Source organism: Aspergillus pseudotamarii, assembly GCF_009193445.1.
Source record: "Aspergillus pseudotamarii strain CBS 117625 unplaced genomic scaffold BDV38scaffold_11, whole genome shotgun sequence".
Lineage (NCBI taxonomy): Eukaryota > Fungi > Ascomycota > Eurotiomycetes > Eurotiales > Aspergillaceae > Aspergillus > Aspergillus pseudotamarii.
The window spans coordinates 162837-187591 of NW_022475025.1; the positions used below are offsets into that span (position 1 = coordinate 162837).

Below are 24755 nucleotides of genomic sequence, written 5' to 3' on the forward strand. Positions count from 1 at the left end.
GCCTAATGCCGCACCCGAAGGCTCTCTTCATGCTAAACATTTCAGGATGCGGGGGAATGCCCGTTTTGAGGACGGTTGGTGCTGCAGCTGGACCCCAATCAAGCTATCCCAGAGTCCTGTCGTTGTGCCGGGTCGCCAGATCCAGAACACCGGAAAGCGTTTCCTCGCTTCCCTCCATTATATGTGATAGAAAGGTTTAATGTGGCCTAAAATTGTACCATATTTGAAAATAAATAAGGAGGAGTTGGCTGCCAATTCATCGCATAGTAGATGGTCAAATAGCAGTATTTCTCACTATCCAAGCTACTTTGAGGAACGACCTCAGGAAGATGCCCTATAATCCGGTCGCTCAGGCTGTGGTGTTCGGATTTACGATCTAATCTTTCCCGGTCTTGTTTTAACCTGGTGGCCGCAAATGGAATACTTGAAAAGCCCTGCGGGATTATCCTAACGTCGCCTGGACCATAGGTATCAAACCATTGGTGACTGCGTCGGTTGACCGCCAATCCGACCAAGTATGGTCAAGGAGTCCTATATGCGTAGTTAGGTACTAGTTTGCTCTCAGATAGGTTTGGAAAATAGCTCACCCCATAGCTCATCGTCATCCTGAATTCCTTTCCGGATATAATAGCTTCCGGCAATCACCCACACCATCCACCCCGCCTGTAGGCTAGGTAGCCATTCCCTCAAACAGGAGGCATACACATCCGTATAGGTGGTATCGTCCTGCGGGAAGCCAAACTCCGTCATCTGAACCGGCATGATATTCACAATGCTCGAGTTCTGGGCGTCAAGGGCATTGAAACCGGCATTCCATAGACTCGACTTAAGGTCCTCACAGCTCGTCGCTGTACGTTCGTAGTTGTGCAGCTCGAGCACAATCTTATCAGCATATTCGAAATCATCCTTACGAAATGCAGTGCCGTTCCCCAAGTCCGTGCCGGTGGGTATCGGGGTGAGTCGGGTGTCGTAGTCGAGACCTGAAAAGTAAATCAAGAGGTTAGGATTGGCCGCATGTATCTGGTTGGCATTCTCCACCATATGGTGGTACCAGTCCTGCCAGTTGTAGGTTCTATTGACTAGGGTCGGATTATCCTCTGCTTTACGTAGTTCATTCCGCATCCCGACACTTTTCACGGCCGGGAGCGATTTAACCTGAGGGATCGTGTCAGTAAGTGAAGGGGACCAGCGGTCAGGGCGCTGACATACATGTTCAGCCATGTATTGCCACCCACGGTGCCATTTGGCCACATCGAAATATCTGTCCCCAAACCAGGTGTTGCCATCAGTCCCTGAACAACACCACATGGCCTTAGAGATATGGTTGTCCAAATGTACATAGACCCCTTGTCGGTGAGATTCGTTCGCCACTGCGTCAAACACCTACCATGTATTTGATTAGTGTTGAAACAAGCTCGACCTTATGCGACACCTACCTGTAATCTCGTAGTATTCACACCAAATTGGGGATTATGCTGCACAATACTCCTGAAGACCTTCGTGCCATTCTTTTCCCCCAAGGCCTTCACAAGTGAGTCTTTAATAGACACATCCCGCCCCGTCTCTAGGATATCATCGACCATCTCGATGGCAAAGGTGAGACGGATGACGTTCATGCCCAGTGTTTTGATCTTACCGATGATATTCTCGATGGACTGATATTGCAGACCTTCTGGCAGCATGGGCTCCGCAGCTCCGGGCCAGTTGACGCCGGCGAAAGTCACATTTCGTCCGTTAGCATCGACTACCCAACGCCCAGAAGTTGACAGAGGGCCTGGGGCAATAGCAAGGACAATTTGGGGAATGACGATCCCGACTAATGTGACGAGCACGTTGAAATGCATTTTGGTCGGTGTGTATTGTGAAGAAGAAATGGGCCCTCAAGGTAGGTCGGAGTGTCTCTTATATCATTCGTTCCTTGAAAGCCTGTCTACACCGTGGGTTGGCCTGCATGTACTGTGTCTGAGCTACTAGCCAGTATTCAAACTCCTGCATGCCTTGGTCACATACGTGGACTACCCCCGATGGAAGCAGTCAATTGGATCATAGCTGTGGACGCGGAGGGAAATAACCGACAACTTGCCAAACGGAATTTATCCGATCAGTTAAACGGAACACCTTAACGATCATCTTCCGTAGGCGTGACGATGGTGAGATGACATGTAACACACGTCGCGTCTGCAACCGCTCATTGTTACTTTTCTTAAAATTGGACCTACATGGATTCCTATTTCGAGTGGCCAGCAAACGTGGAGCGTGAGAATCATCGCCAAACGTTTACCGAGGAATCCGGATAATAAAACACCGTGCGAATTGGTGATGTTTGCTTGGGGCTAATGCAAGATGATGTAAAACGGAACACCACCCAGTGCGGGGCCATCGCATGATCTAACTTCAGGCATCGACACGATCGAGGGGTTGTATTACTATCGCGTCGGACAGGGCCCATGGCGGACGAGATTATTTCGCTGTCCAGACAATAGTGGACCTTTCCTGCATCCCGCATCAGAAAGCTGGTTTACATGTCGTAAACCGTGTGAGTACAACTCGGTCGATCGAGCCCTCGCTAGGTAATTGAGCGCGATACTAACAAGGTTCAGAGAAGGATGGAAAAGGGGAGAGATCAGAGTTGGATTGAGGTTTGGTTCGTGTTTGTGTAGAGAAGATGGATTGATTAGAAGCATTAGTCTGTGTTATAGCCTTAATGCACGACTGACTAATTATGCGTCACATGATTGATAGGGTCTCTGTTGCGTTTTGGGTCCTCAGGCACCAATGCTTATCATGATCATGTTAACATGTTCTATCGTGATTCTAGAATTTACCAACCTCATCGTACACGTCACGATGCCTCTTCAGCCCCTGTCATGTATTCATTGCCGTGAGCAAAAGGTATGTGACGCTAATGTTCTTCCTCTTCTTGGCACACGTCTACTAACACACATGCAGCGCAAATGCTCACGAGAAACTCCCACCTGTAGTCGGTGCCACCAGTTGAGGTTCGACTGTGCGTATCCGTCCAGGTGGCGCGGACGTCGACTAGAACCGCGTGGCCCAAACAGCTCGGGCAACAGAAATGCGTTATCGATCACCACCAACGGATATCTGATCGCTAAGGCTGCTGGACTGGAACTAGTGGATGCCTACTGTGTACTCTTTATCCCATCAAGTTTTATCTGTCACCCTTCCCGACTGAAAGCTCGATACAATGATGGTAATCTTCCGAGCTGTGTGCGAGACTCTGTTTTCGCCATGGCAACTCTGTTGCGATCTGCAACCACGATAGGTCTAGCGAGCGACACCCGATCCACGTCAGGAGCAACACATCCAGGAGAGATCTGGGCGCAACAAGCTAGCACGACTATTATTAATCAGATCAACCGGCCATCCTTGGATACTATTCATACCCTGCTTAACCTGATTGCTTACTGGTCTGCAGTGGGTAGAACACAAAAATGCAGGGAACATGCTAGTGAGCCCAGTGTCTAGTATATCTACCCGAGAGAGCTGTGTTGACCGACCGGTTTGGCAGAAATGGCGTTGACCTCCATTCAGCAACTGCGGTTGCAAGGACTAGCCTCGCCTATCAATAGGCCCGGTGAACTCGAGCGGTCTTCCTTCTTTGTAGGCATGATCAGCCAATGCCTCACGGATGACAGTGAATGGGCAGCTCCCAGCACTCCACTCTCCTTAGACGGCCCATCGCCGTCCTCCGAAATCGACCGACATAGTCCTCTCAGGGGACAGATATTGAAATTCATTGAACACTGGTATCGTGTATACATCCGAATTGGAAACCGAATCACTGACCTCATCCGCCGCTAGGATTAAAATACGTCAGTTTGTCCGCGCTTTGCATGCGGATACGGATCCAGGCATGCAGTGGGCGACACTCTTCAACTTAGATGCCAAAACCAGAATGCTCTACGAGACCCTCTCACCAGCCTTGCGTGATTTCAATGGTCGGCCATGTCGAGAAGCAGACTTTCGTGAGTGCCTGGGACTACAGACTCTGTACCATATGTGCCGGTTCGTTCCCCATTTGGCCATGATTCAATTGCTCCAGAGGCAGATATCACCCGCAGAGGAGTATGTCCAATTATGTGCGCAGGTTACAGTGCGACATATAAACCGTATCTCGGATATCATCTTAAACTCCGTTACATCAGACCAGACCAAACTACCAAGTCTACCACCATTCATTGCATACTGTTCATTTACCTCCATTTCAGTGTATATGAGCTATCTCTATCACTGCGGCAAAGATTGGAATGACACCAATGACCCCACAGTTTATCTTTCCAGGGTGCGAGTCTTGTCTAATTTGTACCTACTCAATCAACACCGACGCGTTTGGAATCCTGTAAGGGTGATGGTACGTGTTCTAGCCTTCATGCTGAGAGCGATACATGCAATATTGACTGACGTCGCGATTGAATACAGTGGGACGCAATACAAATGGATATGGCTGTACTGGGCATCTCAAACGCTGATGTTGAGGCCTATGGCAGATCTCCTATGAACATGTCTGCCTTGTCCGACAGAGAGAACCAGAGATTCCACATCTTGTCCCTGGCCCATGCTGCCGAGCCTTACCTGGAGAATGACATGATTCTCAACTTAGCACATATTGTGGATTATGTTAAGCTCGCTGACCCTGTTTATATGCTAATGGGTACCTTCCGTTTATTTCCAGTCGGGGGCCAACGTAGTGTGGTGCCGTCTTCCAACAGTCATGGCCTAGGCACCGGGTCGACACGAGAATTCGTCAGTGATGCTCAGCATACCGTACAGGTGTCTCCCAGGAACCCATCATGTCCACCCTCCTCGCATCCTCATGGATCTCTACCTTTTCAATCCGAACAACAGACTGCGGGTCCCGCCGCGCCCAGGTGTGTGTTACAGTCTGATATAAACAGGCCAAACATGCCTGCTCTAGATCAGGTGTATCCGAGAACACCATTGGGCGGCACGGAGAATCCGGCCATATCTTTGAGAATGTTGCAGATGATGTGGCTTGCTGAGGAAGATCTTCCGTGCATGTGAACCTGACCTCTTCACATTCCAGAATGTTCTATTCGGTACACTTGTGGGTATAACGCACGGCAGAGCGTACTCCAGAAAGCTGGTGGTGGCGCTCATCAGCATCCTCCTCCTATCCTTCAAGGCCACTTATTTATGGACTAGAATTTGATTTTTAGCCGGTATCCAGGGACGCACTTGGGAAGGACTGCTCTTACCGTAGCGCCACTATCTCCAGGAGAGTTGCCTATTTTGTGATAGGTCACCCCCATCGCATATGCTTCACTCTGTTCCCAAGTTGGCCTTGTTTGGCGGGTGCAGGGATCAATTCGCAGTCAGCTATCCGTTGAGCATTGATTGGAACTGGCCCTTCTGCCACATCAAGCCCAGCCTTCTGTCAGTAAACCGATCTACCTTTTCGAGAATGACAATACCCATCACAACCCGAGGGATCGCAGAGTGTCCATAGGTAGACTCTGAATTGGGTTCTCACTATATAACATGGGTTAAACCTACATCGAAAAGCCCAATTCAACCCAATCTGGGGGTAAGAAATGAAGCCTTTTCTTAATAGCTGCTTGGCTTGAAATCTTTCCCGTTCTTAGCCTTTTCTTCTTTTCAACAAAACTGCTACCCGCCGCACAATTTACATCACCTCCCGGTTCTCAATCATTCTTATTCATTAACTCCCCTTTTAGGAGCACCCTCGATCATCATCAGGGCTCCTGTGCTCGTTCCATTGAGACATGTTTCTTCAAGAGGGTTATCACGAACCAACGCTTGTCGTAAGCTGGTAGAGTTGGTATCGGTGGAGGGAGGGTCCAAATATTGCAAATACCAGCAACCTTTCCCAGGGATGAGCTAAAAATGGCTTATATTACCAGCTTCCTTTGCCTTATCCGGTGACATGTAATTGAAGGAGGAACTACTTGGGTTCCTGGTTTTACCACAATGGTTTTAGCACCAATCCTTGCCGTTGCCACGCCTTCAACACTGTAACCCAGGGATAGGGGTCGGAGACCAGATCAAGGTCAATGATCACAGTAGTCAGGCTTAGACCTAGTTCGCAGAAAATGAAAGTGCAAAGAATAGTTTATACAGCCGTTAGCTACTTCTATTCTTCCAGCTTTGAAACGCCTACTACAATTGCCAATACGGCCTCTATCTATGGGCCGCTTAAGTTTAATGGATAACACGGGCAATTCCTGACCTCGTCAAATGATCAAATTGATATGGTTCGCAAGTTCTACTCTTCTACTACATGACCCTGTTGGTCAAGATAGTCCACAATTGCGTAAAACTGTAATGATAGAATCTCTGAATTCAGTGAAGTGCTTGCCTAGTCTATAAGATCACGAAGTGAAACGAGAGTAGCTATTTCGTCGGCCAGCCTGGATAGATTGCTTACAAGGCCTCTTGCCTGGCCACTCCAAGTTCCCGTAGAGCATTAGTTGGCCCCAACCGTATCCAGTTATCGATCTCGTTCTGGGTGGCAACGACTATACGCCCCAGCATGCCGATTGCATTGACCCCAGCTTCTTGATTGATAGCAGCGCGTTGCCTGGGGAGGACGACCATCCAACGTTTTGTGAGAATGAAATTGTGCGGACACGCAGCGTTAGGTGGGGCGTTGCGAAAGTTCGTAGAGAGGCCCCTCCCCTTGTTGGTTGACTGCTCCAGAAGATGATTATAGATCTCTAGCAAGCGTTCTGGCGTTGACTCATGGGGATTCAGGCGACGATAGAACCATTCAAACGGAACTCGAGGTGGCTGACTATCTTTTGAGTCAAGGAAGGACGAAAACAGCTTTGGAGGAGTTGGGATAAGCTGCAGGTGCTTATGCAATCGGCTACATCCTCCATCTTGCCCACAGTTGTAAAAGGCCACGTAGTCTGTGTCTAGGGTTGACAAAAGGAGCCACACCGATTTGATATCGTTGAGATCGAGGCCCTCATATTGCCTCCGATAGCCGTCAGAGGTTAGGAGCATGAGGTGTGGCCTTGCCCAGCAGAACTTGTTGGCGACCAAAGTGTGGGAGGTGCTAATTTCACCAATTTCAAAGCCCTGAGTACTGATATCGCTTCCGTCCCGCTTTTGATCCCGCTCGTCGATTTTATGTGCCACTGATGGATTCAACGGAATGGTTGGCTTGTTGGCCAGGGCAGAGGTAAGCAAGAATTGGAACTAGAAGAAGATGATCAGGATCCATGTAGGTATGTTTGCATACTCAGATATGGCGTGAGACATACCTTGAGACCTCCATCCATATATTCAATTATATCTTCCTTGTCATTGTATATGACAGTACCAGAATTGACAAGCCTGTCGAACTCGGACAGTATAAATGATTCATTCATGGTTGTCTTCGAAGGACATGTATTGAAGTGTGTTCTGTTAGGATTTGATGGTGAGGGCTTCACCATTCTTGTTTTCAAGGTATCGAAGCGTGCCAGTGTTTTAGTTATTGGGGTTATTTATCGTTGTATTCTTGATCCTTCGGTGGCGTACTACCTTAGAACGATACCATTTTACGGTACTACTTCCACTGAAATTCCTACATGCAAGTCTTGTTGGCATAGCGCCAGCCTCATATCCTTTATGGTGCTAAGTACAATGGCGTCAGCAAGTTGGTTCATGATGTTGTAGTATCATCCCGCCCCACCTCGCGAGCTCAAGCAAAGATGAATCTAATTCTTCTGACCCCTACAGCCTCTCACACCCTCAGATATGCATCTGTACTATCACCATTCCGCCTCTTATTTGCGTGCTACTGTCGATCATAGCAAGTAGAATCCTCCCACGCGATTACCTACCGTATTGGTGCACCGACAGGGCCACGTCATCCAAGTAAGCCCCTCTAGGTAGGTGGCTGCTATTGTACCATTCTACTCCGCTAAGACGAAGGCACATCTACTTTTCTGTCGTGGTTGCAAATGCTACCTACCGAAGCTTGTCGCTGGCTTGTCCGGTGCTGGTATATTGGTTGACTTAGGGTTCGACAGACGATTAGTTCCAGGAACCTATCCAGAAAAGACATTGTGAGTTAATTTGGCCTTCAACCCTTCAATCGTACTCGCAAGAATCTCCTCCCGAGTGTATTCCATCTAAATGAAAGCCCCTAAGTCGATGACACTAGTTGGGGTACACACAAGGCTAGCTGACTACGAACGACGTGATGCTACTGAAGATGAGATAAACGAGTTACCATATGTTGCCGACTCAATATCATCCATTGTCTGGATTGCTCTATCAGCCATGATGACTCTGGTTGGAAGAAATGAACGATTGTAAAGCACAACGATAATGAAATAACATCAGGTACCAACGCTATTCTGATTATCCTAGGAAGGGAAACAAATTTAAAACGCAGAACAGAGCACAATAAACCATGCCCACTGGCGTCCCCATCCTCATCCTGTCATTATCTGCAAGCAACAATATTCCCAACCCCTCTACACAGCAACGATATCCGAGCCAGCCGGTTGTATGCGCTAGAAGGGGAATCCTGCATCAACAAGCTGGTCAGCGAGGCCTCGACAGAGACGAACACGCAATCTGGTACACATACTCTCTCAGTGTTATGATGTTCTGAAATGCTCTTAGCCGGCCGGTTGCAGGTGAGAGATATGGGCGATCGGCGGCTTTTGTATGGAGTCCTGATTCGGAACCCATTGCACAATGGGCGGGGGCTGGAACCCATTCTCGAGTTGCCTCTCTTTCTGCTTCCGGCTTCGGTGTCTTTTAATGAGGAGGACCACGACGACCGAGAAGACCAGGAGAAGCACGATGGGAATGAGGATCGCTTTGAGCAGAACCTTTAAAACACCCATGATGATGGATGCGTGTGGGATGCGGCGGAAGAAGGTGAGCAGCTTATGGTCGAAAGGGGTGACTCGATGTTCTCCGATGGTTGGAAGTCAGAGATCCTGTCAATGACAAGTCCTCCATGGCTTTATATCCTACAAAGCCCAGGGGATCAATTCAGGGTCTACACGCTCTAGCCGGCATGGCTATGTGAGGGGGTCTTGATTGGAAGACACCTCGAGCAGGTGAGTGCGTCGACAATCCAAGGCGCTTATTATCAGGGTTGGATTGGGTCACCCATTGGGTTCCTGCAGGCGATGGCCCGTTCCCTGACCAGAAGCACCAATAGGGTCTCCTAATGTCACACCCAGATTGAACGCTGTCGAGACATGACATAGGCAGCCGTTATATTTCTCCTATCTAGCTCCGGCGAGGCACCCTGCGCATCCAGTCCCAGCAGCTCCAATTAGCGACAACTGTCCGACACACACACACAGCACATACAGTCAGGTCACTGGATGTTATTGTCACCCAGCGTAACCAGAATCGGAGTATCTCATTGATAACACCGTCGAGCCAAGTGTGATGTGCCATGCAGAAGCTTCAATCTAGACTCGCATTTGATGCTTCGACAGCGGCTCTGATTGGCCAAGAATCAGCCCTATGGCGGTGGGCAGTGGAGACGATCCGCTTAATCGTCTACTAGGCAACCATGAAAACGAGGGAAGATTGCGAGGGTCGAGGTTGCTGGAGGGGGTGTAACCCATGATTAACATTCGTACCGTGAAGTGCTAAATCTCCTTCTGGTCATGAGGACCAAGTAAATTATGCAATTCAGGGCTGTGGTGCGCATTCTGTCGTGAAACACAAAATGAGGTTGAAGTCATGAAGAGGGACCAGAATGGCAATTGTGGCTTGCCTTGTCCTTTCTCCTCGGCTGTGGCAGTGCAACCACTCAACAGCCTTGTAAGGCACAGCCACCCCACCCAATGCCATCCTGTCTTTGGGTCACGGCCTGTTTTTGGAAATATAAATATCCTGACTTGGACTTCCTCTGGCAAAGGACAAAGATCTTTCTACTACTTCCGATTCAGTCTCTGCCTTTGCGTCGGTACTCGATCTTTATCCGTAACAACTTCCACCGTCACTCCCGCCGTCCTTTGATCATGACGATGCGAGAATATCCTAGTGGGGATCAGCAAACCCCCACCGGCTATGGCTATGGCTATGGGGGAAACAACCACGGACAAGGCAACCCATCTCCGCAGTCCTTTAACCACCCGAACGCCAGTGGCTACTATCCGTATCCTCCATCGGGCGCGAACCCTTCGGAGACAAATTACAACTACAACTCAGGGAATCAGTCCTACCCCACGCAGACCGAGTATCCGCAGCCGCAGCCATGGGGTGGACCCTCCCCTTCGCCCGGGAACTACTACCAGCAGCCAGAGAACCGATCATATCAAAACCCTCCATATGGGGGACAGCCGCCGTATCCCCATTCAGAATCCCCGCGGCCCAACCAGACGGATGCCTACCCTTCGAAACCATATCCTCCTTCCTCCCCACAACAGGGGGGTTACGGCCAATACCCGCCGGCACCACCACCGTATTCCCCCCAGCCCACCGGTAGCACCGATACCCCGAATGCTGAAACGGAGGAGAAGGACCGAGGATTCCTCGGTGCGGTCGCGGGCGGGGCAGCGGGTGCCTACGGTGGTCATAAGGTCAACCACGGCTTCCTGGGCGCCATCGGTGGAGCGATAACCGGCTCAGTCGCGCAGGACGCGATGAAGAAACATAAAAAGGAAAAGGAAGAGGAGGAAAGGAGAAAGCAATGGGCCGCCCAGCAAGCAGCCGCCCAACAAGCAGCCGCCCAGCAAGCAGCAGCCCAGCAACACGCTCAGCAATACGCTCAGCAACACGCTCCCCCGCAGCATGGGCCGCAAGGACCTCACAGGCCCGATTCATCCCCACTGCGTGGAAACTTCTCTGCCTCATCTCGCGACATCCGCTTGGAAAGGGGTCATGACCTCGTCGCCCACTGTGGCGCCATCTCGGGGCAGATGCGTCCTTCTTCGATTCCGCTCAATAACGTACTGTCTAACCAGTTCGGCAAGTTGGTGTGGGCGCGAAATGGGAACTTTGCCGCGTCGGCGCGGAACATTCGGCTGATCGAAGGGGGTAAAGTGCTGGAGGCTGAACTCGCGAACGGCCGAGGGGGGTGGGATCGGGCATGGATGAGGTTGGATGAGCGGATCTCCAATCAGGACGGCAATCTGGTCTTCTTGGATTAGATTCGGGACTGTGCTTCCTATGGTTTATATTGCTCTGCTTCTCTCCGCCCTTCTCTCTCTCTCTCTCTCTCTCTCTCAGTCATAACGACATAGTTTCAAGATAGCCAAAATGAATTTTAATTTCACGAGTACGTATTCGCGATGATCCCAACAGGCTCGTTCTTTTTTTTTGTGCATGGTCGGAACCGATGTCATGGTTAAAGTGAGCATCAACACACGGTTGACGATTGTAGGCGCCCGAAGGCCCCAATTATCAACCACGTGATCTTCACGCAAAATAAAATCCCTTGTGTTCAATATATCTCGAGTAATGCCAGAATTTAATCTTTTGACGAGAAAAACAGAAAGAACCGAAAAAAAAAGACAAAAAAACTGAGAGTCTTTGACTTTTTATAGATGATCAGTCGGGAGATTTAGTTCTTCACCTTTTAGCTATCTTGTAGACTTGGTTTGAAGCTCATTAAATTCTTAATAGTAGCCCTTTTATATTGAGATGTTAATATATTATTCACTAGAAGCTAGAGTGACTACCTACTTTTCAATACCTCTATGAAAACATTATATCATGGAATACATTATTGTAACAGCAGGAAGCTATATAAGTGACTCCAGGCTAGAGTTGTTCGGGTTCCCCGCAACGACCCGAACGCGCCCTTATCCAGCGATTTTTCCAGGGCGGTGAATCTACAATTTAAGCTCGGGGATACAACCACTCGGCGTTGAGCCCCAGACCCTCGGGCCCTTATCCAGACCGGCATGAGGACGAATGTAATCCAGGCACGAGAAGCCACCCTCTCGGTGAAATGCATCATCTGGTTCAACGGGAGGGCTGGAGCAGGGAGCTCGACCATGTCCCGCACTATGGCTTGAAATTCCAAACAAGAGGGATTGAACCAACGACATGTTCTCTGTTGGCGGTCCGAATACTCCCAAGCATGGACAAAAAACACCAAGAAAAGGCCACATGCCGTTGGGAAGATAAATTACAGACGCCAAATGACGCTTGGCCTCGATTTATCGGGCTTTCCACCTGTAGGTGTTCCGGCCACATATACACTGATCTCGAGGAGGTCGGGATTTAGTGACTGGGGGTCAGAATCTAGGGATTACATAGAAAAATCTCAAGGGGTTAAATGTTTATTATAGAACCTTCTATTTTAAGCCTCCTAGAGTGATAATATATTTATAGATTTAAACTGTAGATAAACTGAGCTGAAAGAACATATATATTTTGAGAGATATTTGGTTTTAACTGAATATAGAATAAACAATGAAACGAGTAATTGAGTGAACTGTTTTCCTGAAGCGTGGAATATTTGATTACTTTTCCAGTTTAGATACTACTATCATGTGGAAAAGCGTTAAGAGAGTTAGAAATTTTTATCTTAATAATTTGATCTGCCCTCCCCTATGCGAATTTGTACGGGCTTTGGGGTTTCCGGAACATCCTATGAAACGGCTCGTGGAAGGTGACCACCAGGCTTTGCTCGAGCGAATGGTCGTGGAAAATGGGGCAATGAGATCCAGATTCGAGCAAATCAACCGTCTCTCAGCAGACTGTCTCGAATCAGAGGAGGAGTGCAACCCTTCGGGCCGGTCCACTGCATCTAGCTCAACTACAACACCTTCCAGGCCAAAACCCTTCGGAACACAGCAACGCTACTAGTATTCATGATCAAGCGGAGAGTCGGAGCCAACGAGTGAGAGCTTGACATTTTCCTTGCTTATCACTGGCCCACCGTGTCGTAATACGAATACTAGTGTCAACAACGATAGTGTAATTTTCTCAGATATGCTGTCATTGGCTAGACCTTGACCCCAAGCCGGACCCCTTGTCAACTCTAATCTTTATATATAGTATTCTATCTCCACCTAAGTCTCTTAATAACTGATCTGTGCGAAGGCCTCAGCAATTGAGGCCAGGAAAGAAAATCTCGGTGTATGTTGATCAAGGCGATTTCGAAAATGCCTTGATCCCTCGAAGATAATTCAAGCGTACCGGTATTAAGGACTCAGCTATGCTGGGACGACCGGTTCCTATGGATGAGCTTTCTCCAACTCTTTGGATATGAAACATGTTAATCCACTTTGGGTTACCGCCTGTCGACTCTCGTTGGAGTAACGGTACTGTAACGACATATAAATAGAATCCTCTCGGAATGCTTACTACTTACCCCAACTTGATTTATGACGCAGATCTCCTTGCCCTGATCATTGACCTAAAATAATGACTCATCGTCAGTTAATACCCTCCTGGCAGAGTGCTCACTCTTTCCCATCCCCCGGCAATAGGCTCCATTCTCGATAATGAGTTCGACATCAGAAGTGACGTTGATCCCTTGGGATCCGCTCTCGGAGGCTCATCGAATACTGCTCTTCAAACAGCGTGTGGAATGCTCTTGGGACATGGAATTGGTCCACGAGATATGGAGAAATGAACAGATTCGAGGCGAGAAGTGCATTTACTGGATTGTAAGTCCTCCGTACACAGATCCCCTAGTATTTGATGTTCCATTAGCTTGTTGGAGTTTTAACAGGAAATTATAGACCCTCCCGGCCAACGACCTCGTGGGAGGGGAACACGAGAAGCTGATTGACACGGCCGTCTCCATTCATGCAACAACACGCCAACCGACAGAAGCCGAGTTCATGCCAATCGGACATATTTCGTTAGACTCGAAAAACAAGAAGGCCGAGAAACTGGACCTCGATATTCCCTCCGAGCATGTCTTCTGGATTAAATCCTTTTTTATTCTACATCAACTCCAGGGCAAAGGAATTGGACGAGCAGTCATGGATGAAATCGAGAGAATCGCTATCCGAGAGCCGCTACGCGCTAGGACTTTGATGCTAGACACCGTCGAGAGAGGAGATCAACTGAGAGAGGAGTTTGCGAGGGCTACCTATGGAGGCATTCCGAAGGTGAACGTGATCATTCGGTTTAATATTGGCTTGACTAACCAATCTGCAGATTACTAACCAGGATTGGTATAGTAGACGGGGGTATAAATCTCTTGGAATTGTGCAGAACTACTACGATTCCAAGGATAAGAATGGGAAGCAGTGGGATACGAAAGCAATATTCATGCGGAAGGACCTTCTATAATGAGCTACACCCAGTAGAACAGGATAAAGGATATTTAGCATCAGATGCATAGTCACAAATTGGTTGCCCAAGGTACCCGTAGCGATCCTATCTTCTCCGCACCCCATCAATATTTCATTTCCAATGATAGCTACCAGAAGGAACTGCGGGTCAAGAGGACATCTTCCTCAATGTCCGTTGACAGCTCCCAATTGTTGATTGTCCCTCCTCTCTGCGAGAATGGATGCGTTGCCACGATCACCATCCTGTTTGGTGTTATAGAAATCTTCCCTCAAATCAATGATAGGATTATGTGCTTAGCACCTGATACGTTACGCGATGGTGGAGCTGAGATCACTTGGGGGGTTCAGGACCTATTTTGACCAAGAACCTAAACACAGTGCACGGCAGGTGAACGATATGATCTCTGCATCTTTCGGAAATACAAACTCGAGTTTCCAGGTGGAGATCAGTCAATGGTCGATATACCTTTCACAAGGTTAGTTTCCCAAGGCTTGGAAAAAAACAGACTCAGGCGAGTTGCAAGGGTAACTATCTCTAACGACAATAGGAAGATAAATCTGGAATCAACCTACTCCTGACTCACAGATCTGCCTATCGAGTGCTTGGGTCTTTTATGAGGTAAGAGCTTGCTGTGGCTCCCGGCTGAGTATCGTTAATTTTGTTGTTGTACTCCGTACAATTAGGGTATAAGAACGGGCGGGTCTGGGTGATAGGATTCCACCCCGCAGATTAATACTAAATATACGTGATACTACATGTCAGTACTCCGTAAGGGCGCGGTACTGGTCGGAGAAACCATTCTCCCATTCCATTTTAATTTTAGCCTGGTTTGATGTCACACTAGGGTTGCTGAAACAATCAGAAGAGTGTACGTGAGGAGATTAATCCATCATAGGCTATTCTGAAAGCATTCGCAGCATTTATAGTCAAGGCTTTCGTGCGAACTTTATATGTTACTGATACGCATAGCCGTTGGAGGTCGGTCTTGAACGTGGCTTCCTCCAAGTGCTCCTATCTTATTCTTATCGGCCGATGCTCCTTTCTTCTTATATAACACGATGCTTCACGAACCCTGCAAGGATGTGACTGATTGGGAAATGGAGCGAGTATTAATATCTTATACCTAGTCAATTCAACGGACCCAACATAGTTTCTGGGCTGTTAGTATAATAACGAGTACTTCTGTTTCCCCCAAAGCTATCTTTCCCGCTCTTAACCCAGGGGATCACCGAGCCGAATACCTGGATATCGTGTATACACAGTTTATATATATCTCAGTTACATCAACCCGACCGCAGCGGCCGACTACCACAATAACGACTGTAGCCACACTACGTCCAACTTGAAGAGGTATCTAAGCCAGGATTGGTAAGACCTGCGACCTTGGTATTCTAGGAATTGAGATGTACTATCGAATATCTATTCGAAGAAAGCTGCACCGAGGAATGTTTTGAAAAAGAATGACTTTGCTCGGCGGTTGACCCCATACTCCTACAGGCTGTCGTCGGCTGGACTGTCACCAGTTACTTTGTTCGGTCGGGTGTAAGGTCATTCTCAAACTTGGTTTGACCGACAAAACATATAAAAATCCTCTGCTTGGATTTGAATAGTTCGGCCTTGGGTGATATTTACGTAATTACCGCCATAAGAGAATTCTTCAAGGAACTTCAAAGTGCCGTCTACTGGACTGTGGTTTTGTCCAGTCCTTTTTGCCTAGGCGTCTTTAGATTATAATATATATCTCTAGAGATATTTCCTATAGAACTATTAACCACGCTACTTTTAAGAACAGACTTTATCTAATATCTTGTTCAATGACCTCCGGGCAGACACGTGACCGGATTCAGAAGGTTGAATCCTTGTTTCAACGATGCCGAGGGTTATTCCGAAGCCGGGAGACACTCCGCGTAAATGATATCCCAATGTTCTGTCATGAACTTCAGAATGAGACTGAATGTCCACTTCCCCTACGGAGTACATCTTCTTTTCCCGATGAGTCCTGTGAGAAAGGGAATGACGTCGTTTTCCGAAAACAACCGGAAGGATCCCGAGGACTCTTTTTCAGTGGAGACTCGGTTAAGTCGTAGTGCCAACACCAAGTGGGTGTTGAGCGGCCGAAGCCGACGACAATTTCTGACCGAACGCTCATTTCCCTTTCCTGTTTGGCCTACTTTCGAGGACTTGGCACGTTTGATTACGACAGGAGGAAGCGAATGAGCGTTGGGCAGGCCTTCGGAAGGAAATTATCGACTCGCATTCCGCCCCACCAGCCGATTTGGTTAAGAACCGCGAAGTCTACCCCAACGACATCGAATCATACAATCTTAAATTTTTTTTTTCTGTTGCTTCCTGGTTTTCCCTTCTCTCCGGCCCTCCCCCATTCTCCACCGTCACCCACATACGTTGCACGCACACACACACCCCCGGTGTCGACCTGAGTAGGAAGAGGCAAAATGCCTCAGCCCCGAAGCGCCATAAGGAGAACGATCCTGCATCCTCCAGTTCCATAGTACTAGATGTGCCGCTAGCAATGATTTTGGTTCGCGCAAAGACGACATACCGGTCGTTCACCCCGAAAATGGGGTATGCGCTATGTATTCGTACCGGGAAAGATCAAATTGGAAGAGTACAACATGAGCCCTTCGTTAGCCCTGGTGTTGCGCCGACTAGTGTGGTGGGCCTGCTCGTGCTGCATTGATATTATGTGAAATTTTTCCCATTAGTCCTCTAGCGGAGATACATTGTTGCATGAATCGTGGGTTATATAGGGCGCAAAAATTCCCCCTTCCGTCGTCCGTTGCTTTACTCTCCATCCTACCCTATTCTTCCCCATTCTTTCCTCCCCCCCCCCACACTTGCCCCATCTATAGGAGGAGGTATTCCGTTACCCCCCTCAGTTTCCTGGAGTCTGATTCTGACGACGACTGAATCATCTGACCTCCCTCTTTACTGTGTGACATCTTGGGGTTGCGAAGGACTGTGGTTACCGCGCTATTCAGCCGAGATAATATACGAAACAAAATTATTACCCACTTTTGCTCTGTGGTATCGGACAACACTAGATATAACCATTCTAGGACCGACAGACCCAAACCGGACAATTCAACCACGCGCCCAGGCAGAAAACCCAGAGAGCAACCTGTGTTGATAGAATTCCATTGCGCCAACTCCCATCGGGACACCCTCTGCAGCTTTGTTGCCCCATCCTGGACGCACGCCAGCCATTGCGCCATCTAGCATCTGCCCTGAATAGCGCCCTGCGACAACTTGCCCACTCACGATCCAGGTTGTAAAAGAGTTTCCCAGCAGCAGCACTTCCGACGGACGGACACCAGAGTCAGCCCCGACGCAAGGTATCCAGTGCCATAGAGGACTCCGAAGGACATCCCCAGCAGCCATTAGGTCGCCCATTACTTTTTGCCACGCGCCTCATTCCGATCGTGTCCCCCTTTGCGACTCCCGAACGCCTGATCAAGATGGGTTGGCTGAAATCCTTGCAACGGGACCGTTCGCAGATCCCGGATGTCGTGATTCCCCTCGCCGATGCCCAAAATTCGATTCCCCTTGCGGAAAAGGACGCCAACAGCTTAGATTCTCAAGAAAAGGGTGCTGGTTTTGCGACTGACTGCAGTACACTAACTCTTGAGGCTCTTCGTGCGGAGGTTGATTCTTCCGTGGCCGCTTCGGGCCATAACACTGTCTATGATCGTATGTTCCTTTTGCCTCGTGGGGAGGAGTTTTATTCCACCCCACATGAGCCGGCTATTGCACTGATGCCACTGTTGCCAACCCCAACCCTTTCCCCATATCTCGCTCCATTTTCCCCAGCCATGGCTCGCTTCCCTGATTAGATTGAGGACTTCGTATGTCTGACTGGGAGACCATCACAGGCAAAGCGAAAATCATCAATAAAGCCATCCAGGATATTGGTATGGGCCGGTATCAATGGGAGCTTTATATTCTGTGTGGATTTGGCTGGACGGCCGACAAGTGAGCCCACCCAAGCTCTATTCCAACGTACATGATCCCATGCTAACCACTTCACGCGTACAGTCTTTGGCTACAGGTAAGACGGCTTGATGCTCGCCCTAAACGTGTCGAACGAAGACGGGCCGCCGAACTAACTCGATTGCGCGCAGGGAGTGGCCCTCACCCTCACCCCATTGTCTATGGAATTCGGCATCTCTGAATCTTATGTTCGTTTCACGACCTGTGCCTTGTTTGTGGGCCTGATCGTTGGCGCCACGTTCTGGGGTCTTGCGTCCGATCTCATTGGACGCCGATTGGCTTTCAACACGACCCTCTTCTTGTGTGGCGTTTTTGGTCTGGCGTCGGGCGGTGGTCCGAGCTGGGTCGGGTGAGTTCATGAATCATGTCCATGACCTGGTGCGGGATCTCGTGACAGCTAACGGGAGTTGCAGTACCTGCGCACTCTACGCTTGCTTGGGATTAGGAGTGGGTGGAAACCTGCCGGTGGACGCTGCCATCTTCCTCGAATTTTTACCCCAGTCTTCCGGACATATTCTGAGCTCCCTGGCCGTATTTTGGTCGGTGGGTACGCTCATTGCCAGGTCCGTCTCTCCATCCATCTACGCGCACGATCATTGTCTCCCAATGTACTGACCCGCGATCAGTATGCTTGCCTGGGCCTTCATCCCGAATTACTCCTGTACCGATGCGAGCACGTGTACTCGGGCAGACAACATGGGTTGGAGGTACCTCGTTCTGACCCTAGGTGCCATCACCATGGTCTTCTGGATGTCTCGATTCTGCTTCTTTAAGCTGTACGAATCGCCCAAGTTCCTGGTCGCCAAAGGTCGGGACGAGGACGCCGTTGCGGCGATCCACGGGGTTGCCCATCGCAACAAGAAAAAGACATGGCTCACGACGGAAATCCTGCATGAGATTGGCGGATCCGCGACCGCGACCGAGAAACAAAACCTCTCCTCGAAGGAGATCATCGCCCGGTCGCTCTCCAAGTTCTCCACCTCGCAGATCGCGCCATTGTTTTCCTCCAAGCGCCTCGCAATCACTAGTAAGTTTGCCCCGGGTACTTTGGTGCCTGAATGATAATTGACAGCCGCACCTAGCCATTCTCATCTGGCTCTGCTGGACCACCATCGGCATGGGATATACGCTGTTTAATGCCTTCCTGCCCCAATATCTCGGCTCGACGGCTTCGACATACGAGACCTACCGGAACTACGCTATCACGTCCGTCACCGGTCTTTTCGGACCGCTTCTTGCCCTCTTCATGGTCGACATCAAGTACATTGGTCGGAAAGGAACTATGGCTATTTCCACTTGTATCACGGCCGTCCTGCTCTTCTGCTTTACCGCGGCCAAGACGGCCGACACTCAACTGGTTTGCTCCGCGCTGGAATCCTTCACGCAGATGATCATGTATGGTGTGTTGTATGCTTATACCCCGGAAGTCTTCCCGGCTCCCAACCGAGGCACTGGAACCGGTATCGCGAGTTGCTTGAACCGCATTGCCGGTCTCTGTGCCCCGATTATTGGTATTTATGCTTCCAGCAACCCCAGTGCCCCCATTTATGCGTCCGGTGCGCTTTTGTTGGTTTCTTTTGTGGCAATGGTATTGCTGCCGATTGAAACTGCTGGAAAGCAGAGTCTATAGAATACGTTGCTTTGCTTGGGGTGTTTGATGTGGAAAATAGAAAGATCTGGATATCTTTTAGCTGCATGGATGATACGATACCACTATGTGTATATATTGTTTCCAACCGCCTTGGGATAGAAACACAAATCTCTTCAATAAAATATATTCTTATCTAGTAAGTTACATCGCTATTTGTGGATTTTTCTATTGTATCACATGAACAAAGAAGGGGAAAAAACAGCCTCACTGGACCAGTATGTTCACATTCAAAAGCCTGGCAAAAAAAAAAAAAAAAAAAAAAGGAAAAGAAACAGAGCGTATTAAACCACCGTCGCCCTCTTCAATATCTTCCAATCGAATCTCCAAGTATTCCTTTTCTGTTTCACCCCCAGTGCTGTGCCGCCAGCACCTCCGGAGGCCCCGCTGGTTGATGCTGCTGCTGTGGCAGTTTGGCCCGCTGGGGGCTGCTGGGGGCGCCGGGGGTTGTCGGCTTTCCTCCATCAGCAGGACATCGATCTTTGGGGTCTTTGTCCTAACCCCAAGACATCAACAAAAGTTTTCCCCCAAAACCTTCCACTATTTTCTCCGTGCTATAAGATCTTCTCAATATAGGATCCACTTCCTACATAGGGGGCGAGTCAGCCTAGAGGCCCTTTCAAAATCCTCCTAAGTGGTGGGGACATATTCCCCCATAGGATGCCTATATAATAGAGCATGTTCGCAGCCTGGTTTCAAAACTAAATATAACTTAATATAGATACAATATACCTATTTTCTGCCCTCATGAGGCAAATAGTAAACAAGGTGCTAAAGTTACCCAGGAAAATTAGGACAAAGAGGCCAAACACAGAGTATCCAAACTGCCAGCCAGGGCTCAAGCCGCCGGTGGCACTTTGTGTGGGCGAGGTGGGAGTTGGGAGGAATTCCAACGTTCAAATTTCTTTGGGGAGGGAGGCGATTGGAGGTCTATACATAGTAGATATGATTAGCCTTGTTTCCAGAGAAGGTAAAACTTAACATAGATAATACATACGTTTGTTTGGCCTTTAGCGGACATATCGCGAACCTGATGTCGAAGGTACCCAGCACAATCAACCCGAGGATCTCAAACCCCGGGTACGTAAGATGTCAACCTGGGTGCACGCTGGGATGGAGGCCAAGAGCCAACAGCAGAGGCACACAGATATGAGCGTTTGCTGAACCAAACGAATACATAGGTATTGTGATGGAAAACCATGGAACTTAGCCTTGGTCGGTTAAAATCGAGGATCTAATTCTGGGCCCTCCCTTGACAGGTTCGATGCAGACATACATGAACCACAAGTACATCGTTCAGTTGGATATGTGCTTCAGGCCAGTTGTCGGTTATACTTGGATCGTATTCAGTAGTTATCAATGGCCTTTTGTTTGTATTTGCAGTGCCCTGTGTACTGCAGGGGGGGGGGGGGGCCGATATTCCCCTTCGGTGCTTTTCGAGCCGCAGGCTCAACGGTCTAAACCCTAAGCGAGGCCAACGGTGAGGATGGAAAGATGGAGTGGGGATATTTAGAGAAAGACAAGAAGTGGAGGTATTGAGTAGGAGGGAGGGAGGATGGAAAAAGAATGGAAGAAACGGAGAATGTATAATTGAATGAGAGAGATGAATGACAGTGTATTCAAGAAACTTCTGAGGTGAAAGTGTGTCCGAGCAGTCACGATTTTCCACCAGGCCAATAAAGCCACTCCTATGACCAAGGTATGTACCTTCCTAATGTCATTAAGAGTGGCAGGACCTTGGAGAAAATAATTGATGTGTAAAAACTAAATACCAAATACCGTACGCCAACTTAGGAACTCCAGAAAAGGAAAAGAAAGCGGTTTACGTATCTTAGGTGTGAGAAGTACATTCCTCTCTGTATATATGGGTTGCTAAACCGGCAAAACAGTTGAATCGAGAAAGATGATGCTGAGGGCTTGTGCACAAAGGGCTTGAGGATGGTAATCATGATAAAATGTGGGTTATGTAACAATGCCTCTGAAAGATTACTTTGCAAAGACGCTCAAACCACTTCTCCAGCGTGTTGAGGATAAGCTCGAGCAGGGTGGCAACATACGAAAAGCCCAGCAGCTTCGCCGTAAACAACAAGAATGGCGCAGCTATCAGACTCAACTCTGGGTGCACTTCGAATCCTACTTCCTAAACGATTTGGCCCAGCGCCTCCTTATACAGTGCGAAGCTTACCTTCAAGTCAAGCATGATAATCTCTTCCAGCAGGTTAATGAGAGTCCATCAGTAGGAGATACCTTGGTGACGGAAACAGAGAGTTTGCAAGACGACCTCCAGGATCTTAATCGCCGTATTTGGATGGTGGAACGAGAGATTCAGACTACTCTGAGAGAGTTTCAAGATGGACCCTTAAAGCGTGCTCTAAATGCTCGTCGCCGAAGCAGTGATTGGTATCTTTCCGAATGGCTACAAACTGAATGTGCCGGCGTGGGTGGGTGTTCTGGGCGAGACTGTGGTTGTTGGATGAGACCGCGGAGCTCTAAACGTCCAAATTCCCGTGGGCATTGCACATCGGAGTGCAAGTGCTGTGAGGATGCGAGAGGCTTCAGACTTGATGTTTACGGAGCTCCTGAGAATCCAATGATAGTAGAGTTTACTTTGGACGAGGCAGACGTCAAAGGACCGGGTTCCTCCTATACAAAATGTCTGATTAACGCGTATATCTGGGGCCTTTGACAGGCGCCTCGTGCTCTCACAGCCTTTGACAAAGAATATCAATTATTTTGTTGCTCTCTCTCTTTGTGCGGTATGGCTCAAGTGACTGCTGTGGGACGAAATATTACCGTATGTCGGAAATAGTCAGAAAGCTATGCTAGAGCCCCGGGCTAAGGCCTAGAGATCAATTGTATAGAACTCATCTATTCATTTTCCCCCTCTTTCCAAGATTAATCTCAAGCACTGCTCTACTGACATCGTGACGGCGATAGCCAAGTCGCGCGACATCAGCTGGGTCTGGTTCATATGACACCGTATTTCCTCGACCCGAATAAATGACCGCATCAGGCAACAACGGGTGCTCTTGATCGAGTGATGGTAGTGCCGCGTTATTACCGACAGCGTCAAAGAACTTCTGGAAATACCCTGCGAAGCTGAGATTCTCGTCGCCTAACAGGTAAGCCTTGCCCGACTCGCCGTGTATTAAAGCACCTGCAATTGCCTCCGACAGGGACAGAGTCGACATGAAGTTCGACCCACCCAGTGGCCCAAAGAATGGGATCCCCAACTCCCCTTTGGCGTAGCGTATGTAGGCTTCAAACATGGGCGTACTCATTCCCGGTACGATCCCTACGACGAACGGGGCCTCGAGAACACATGCATTGAACTCTTTTCCAGCAAGACCAAGAATACCATCGGCAGCCAGCTTTCGAGAGCGAACGTATGCATTGGAATCGATCGAATCTTTTGCAATGCGCGGATAGAAGCTTCCGATGTAGACAAAGTGCTTTACGCCGGCATCACGCGCTAAACGAGCGAATCGTGGGATGGCCTCGCCATTCACGCGGAGGACATGTTGGTCAAAGTTCTCTCCCTTTGGTACATGACGAATATCGTGGCCTGCAGCAAAAACCACTGCATCGAAGCCGGTTAAGTGATCTTTCGTGAAGCCTTCTTGGACAAAGTCTCCCTGGAGATATGGAAGCTGGATAAGAGCGGTGGTCTCTGGTGGAGGGTGACGACCGGCGATTGAAACGTCGTGGCCAATCGACTGGAGATGTAGAGCTGCGTGACCACCGATGGTGCCGGTTCCACCAACGATAAGGACTCTCATAGTACCGGTTGATAGGATATAGGGGTAAGATTAATCACAAGTGAGAATACAATGAGACGGCTCAGGAAGCATCGGCATCGTAGGAGGTACAAATGGTCTCACATTGTCTCATCCTTTATAGTCACATATGGAGCTGTGATTCTTCATTTGCCCCTTCTTGATTAATCAGCAGATAGAAGTTGTGCTCCACAACGTTGAGTATGCAGAACTTGGCAAGTATATCGTCTCGTATATCTCAAAAAGAAGCACGTGTTCGGGATCGGATCTTACCGAGATCCGGCTTGGCGATAGGCTATTCCCCTTTAGACAAGGAGATGAAGCTATTCACGTTCTTATCATCTTATCACCCTGATTGATTGTAGTACAGTTATGGAGAGAAGATGCAAACGATCTAATTTTTAAGATTCTGTTGGATGTGAGGGATACATGAAGTCAGCACTATGGGGTTCAGCTTCACATTGTTATTGACTTGTATCTTGGTGCTAACATCTGCATATATATATGTATGTATATATATATTGATCTGAAGGACAAGTCGTTCATTTGACAAAGAGTGATACTACCAACGAGTATAGGAATGAAAATAAAAAATATCAAGCAGAAGATAAGACGTGATGCGTGAACCCTTCGTCAAAAGAGCGAATAATCTCAATGTAGCGAGCTTCCTACAACCATTTCCCACTTAAAGTGCATGTTCTTAGTCGTATACCTCGGCTCCTTGATCCCCGTCTAGAAGCGTCGGGGATGCGGCTCGTGTGCCGCATACTCAATATATGAGAAAAAGGCGACATTGTTATCAAAGAGCCGTATGTCACCATCTGGGAACAGCCATACGAAAGTCTAGACTAAGAACAGACTTCATGGGGCGTTGCCCTGCCATGGCGAGTTCCCAATCCGTTGAATTCCAAGTTTTTGAACAGCTAAGTTAAATCGTAAACTCTAAATAGTTGGTTATTAACCTCGAATATGAGGTAGCGGTGCTAACTTCGTGCCTTCCAAAACTGCCGGATCGGGTAACCCAATTGCCTGGAGGCTAAATAAACGAATATCCTCCTGAATATATTCCGCTCTTCCCTGACGCACATCAT

General features: G+C 48.6%; 10 protein-coding genes across 10 annotated transcripts; 7 read left to right on the forward strand and 3 right to left on the reverse strand.

Moving 5' to 3' along the window:
• Positions 1 to 442: 442 nt before the first annotated feature.
• On the reverse strand, positions 443 to 1844 carry BDV38DRAFT_279957 (cellulase family protein; the record flags this gene model as incomplete). The annotated part of the gene is made up of 4 exons (XM_032059173.1): positions 443 to 531; positions 588 to 1155; positions 1210 to 1383; positions 1437 to 1844. The coding sequence occupies 4 exons, from the start codon at positions 1842 to 1844 to the stop codon at positions 443 to 445; spliced, it is 1239 nt and encodes a 412-aa protein (XP_031916518.1).
• Positions 1845 to 2828: 984 nt separating this feature from the next.
• On the forward strand, positions 2829 to 3771 carry BDV38DRAFT_239725 (Zn(II)2Cys6 transcription factor domain-containing protein). Its single transcript, XM_032053798.1, has 2 exons — positions 2829 to 2892; positions 2950 to 3771. The coding sequence occupies exons 1-2, from the start codon at positions 2848 to 2850 to the stop codon at positions 3487 to 3489; spliced, it is 585 nt and encodes a 194-aa protein (XP_031916519.1). The 5' UTR covers positions 2829 to 2847; the 3' UTR covers positions 3490 to 3771.
• BDV38DRAFT_18357 (fungal specific transcription factor domain-containing protein) lies at positions 3235 to 5173 on the forward strand. The gene is made up of 4 exons (XM_032052128.1): positions 3235 to 3468; positions 3533 to 3770; positions 3826 to 4375; positions 4444 to 5173. Exons 2-4 carry the CDS (start codon positions 3535 to 3537, stop codon positions 5044 to 5046), a joined length of 1389 nt encoding a protein of 462 aa, XP_031916520.1. The 5' UTR covers positions 3235 to 3468; positions 3533 to 3534; the 3' UTR covers positions 5047 to 5173.
• Positions 5174 to 6426: 1253 nt separating this feature from the next.
• On the reverse strand, positions 6427 to 7379 carry BDV38DRAFT_279959 (uncharacterized protein; the record flags this gene model as incomplete). The annotated part of the gene is made up of 2 exons (XM_032059174.1): positions 6427 to 7206; positions 7272 to 7379. 2 exons carry the CDS (start codon positions 7377 to 7379, stop codon positions 6427 to 6429), a joined length of 888 nt encoding a protein of 295 aa, XP_031916521.1.
• Positions 7380 to 8410: 1031 nt separating this feature from the next.
• BDV38DRAFT_279960 (uncharacterized protein) lies at positions 8411 to 8843 on the forward strand (the record flags this gene model as incomplete). Its single annotated transcript, XM_032059175.1, has 2 exons — positions 8411 to 8543; positions 8626 to 8843. 2 exons carry the CDS (start codon positions 8411 to 8413, stop codon positions 8841 to 8843), a joined length of 351 nt encoding a protein of 116 aa, XP_031916522.1.
• A 1149-nt stretch (positions 8844 to 9992) lies between these two features.
• Positions 9993 to 11123, forward strand: BDV38DRAFT_279961 (putative glutamine-serine-proline rich protein; the record flags this gene model as incomplete). Its single annotated transcript, XM_032059176.1, has 1 exon — positions 9993 to 11123. One exon carries the CDS (start codon positions 9993 to 9995, stop codon positions 11121 to 11123), a length of 1131 nt encoding a protein of 376 aa, XP_031916523.1.
• Positions 11124 to 13315: 2192 nt separating this feature from the next.
• Positions 13316 to 14388, forward strand: BDV38DRAFT_18408 (GNAT family N-acetyltransferase). Its single transcript, XM_032052133.1, has 3 exons — positions 13316 to 13595; positions 13671 to 14045; positions 14095 to 14388. The coding sequence occupies exons 1-3, from the start codon at positions 13431 to 13433 to the stop codon at positions 14227 to 14229; spliced, it is 675 nt and encodes a 224-aa protein (XP_031916524.1). The 5' UTR covers positions 13316 to 13430; the 3' UTR covers positions 14230 to 14388.
• Positions 14389 to 17708: 3320 nt separating this feature from the next.
• On the forward strand, positions 17709 to 19870 carry BDV38DRAFT_279963 (major facilitator superfamily domain-containing protein; the record flags this gene model as incomplete). Its single annotated transcript, XM_032059177.1, has 7 exons — positions 17709 to 17940; positions 18123 to 18222; positions 18286 to 18298; positions 18372 to 18589; positions 18654 to 18803; positions 18867 to 19267; positions 19323 to 19870. 7 exons carry the CDS (start codon positions 17709 to 17711, stop codon positions 19868 to 19870), a joined length of 1662 nt encoding a protein of 553 aa, XP_031916525.1.
• A 1619-nt stretch (positions 19871 to 21489) lies between these two features.
• Positions 21490 to 22663, forward strand: BDV38DRAFT_18454 (uncharacterized protein). Its single transcript, XM_032052146.1, has one exon. The coding sequence runs from the start codon at positions 21861 to 21863 to the stop codon at positions 22572 to 22574; it is 714 nt and encodes a 237-aa protein (XP_031916526.1). The 5' UTR covers positions 21490 to 21860; the 3' UTR covers positions 22575 to 22663.
• On the reverse strand, positions 22664 to 23846 carry BDV38DRAFT_18453 (NAD-dependent epimerase/dehydratase family protein). The gene has a single exon (XM_032052145.1). The coding sequence runs from the start codon at positions 23665 to 23667 to the stop codon at positions 22753 to 22755; it is 915 nt and encodes a 304-aa protein (XP_031916527.1). The 5' UTR covers positions 23668 to 23846; the 3' UTR covers positions 22664 to 22752.
• Between the last annotated feature and the right edge of the window lie 909 nt (positions 23847 to 24755).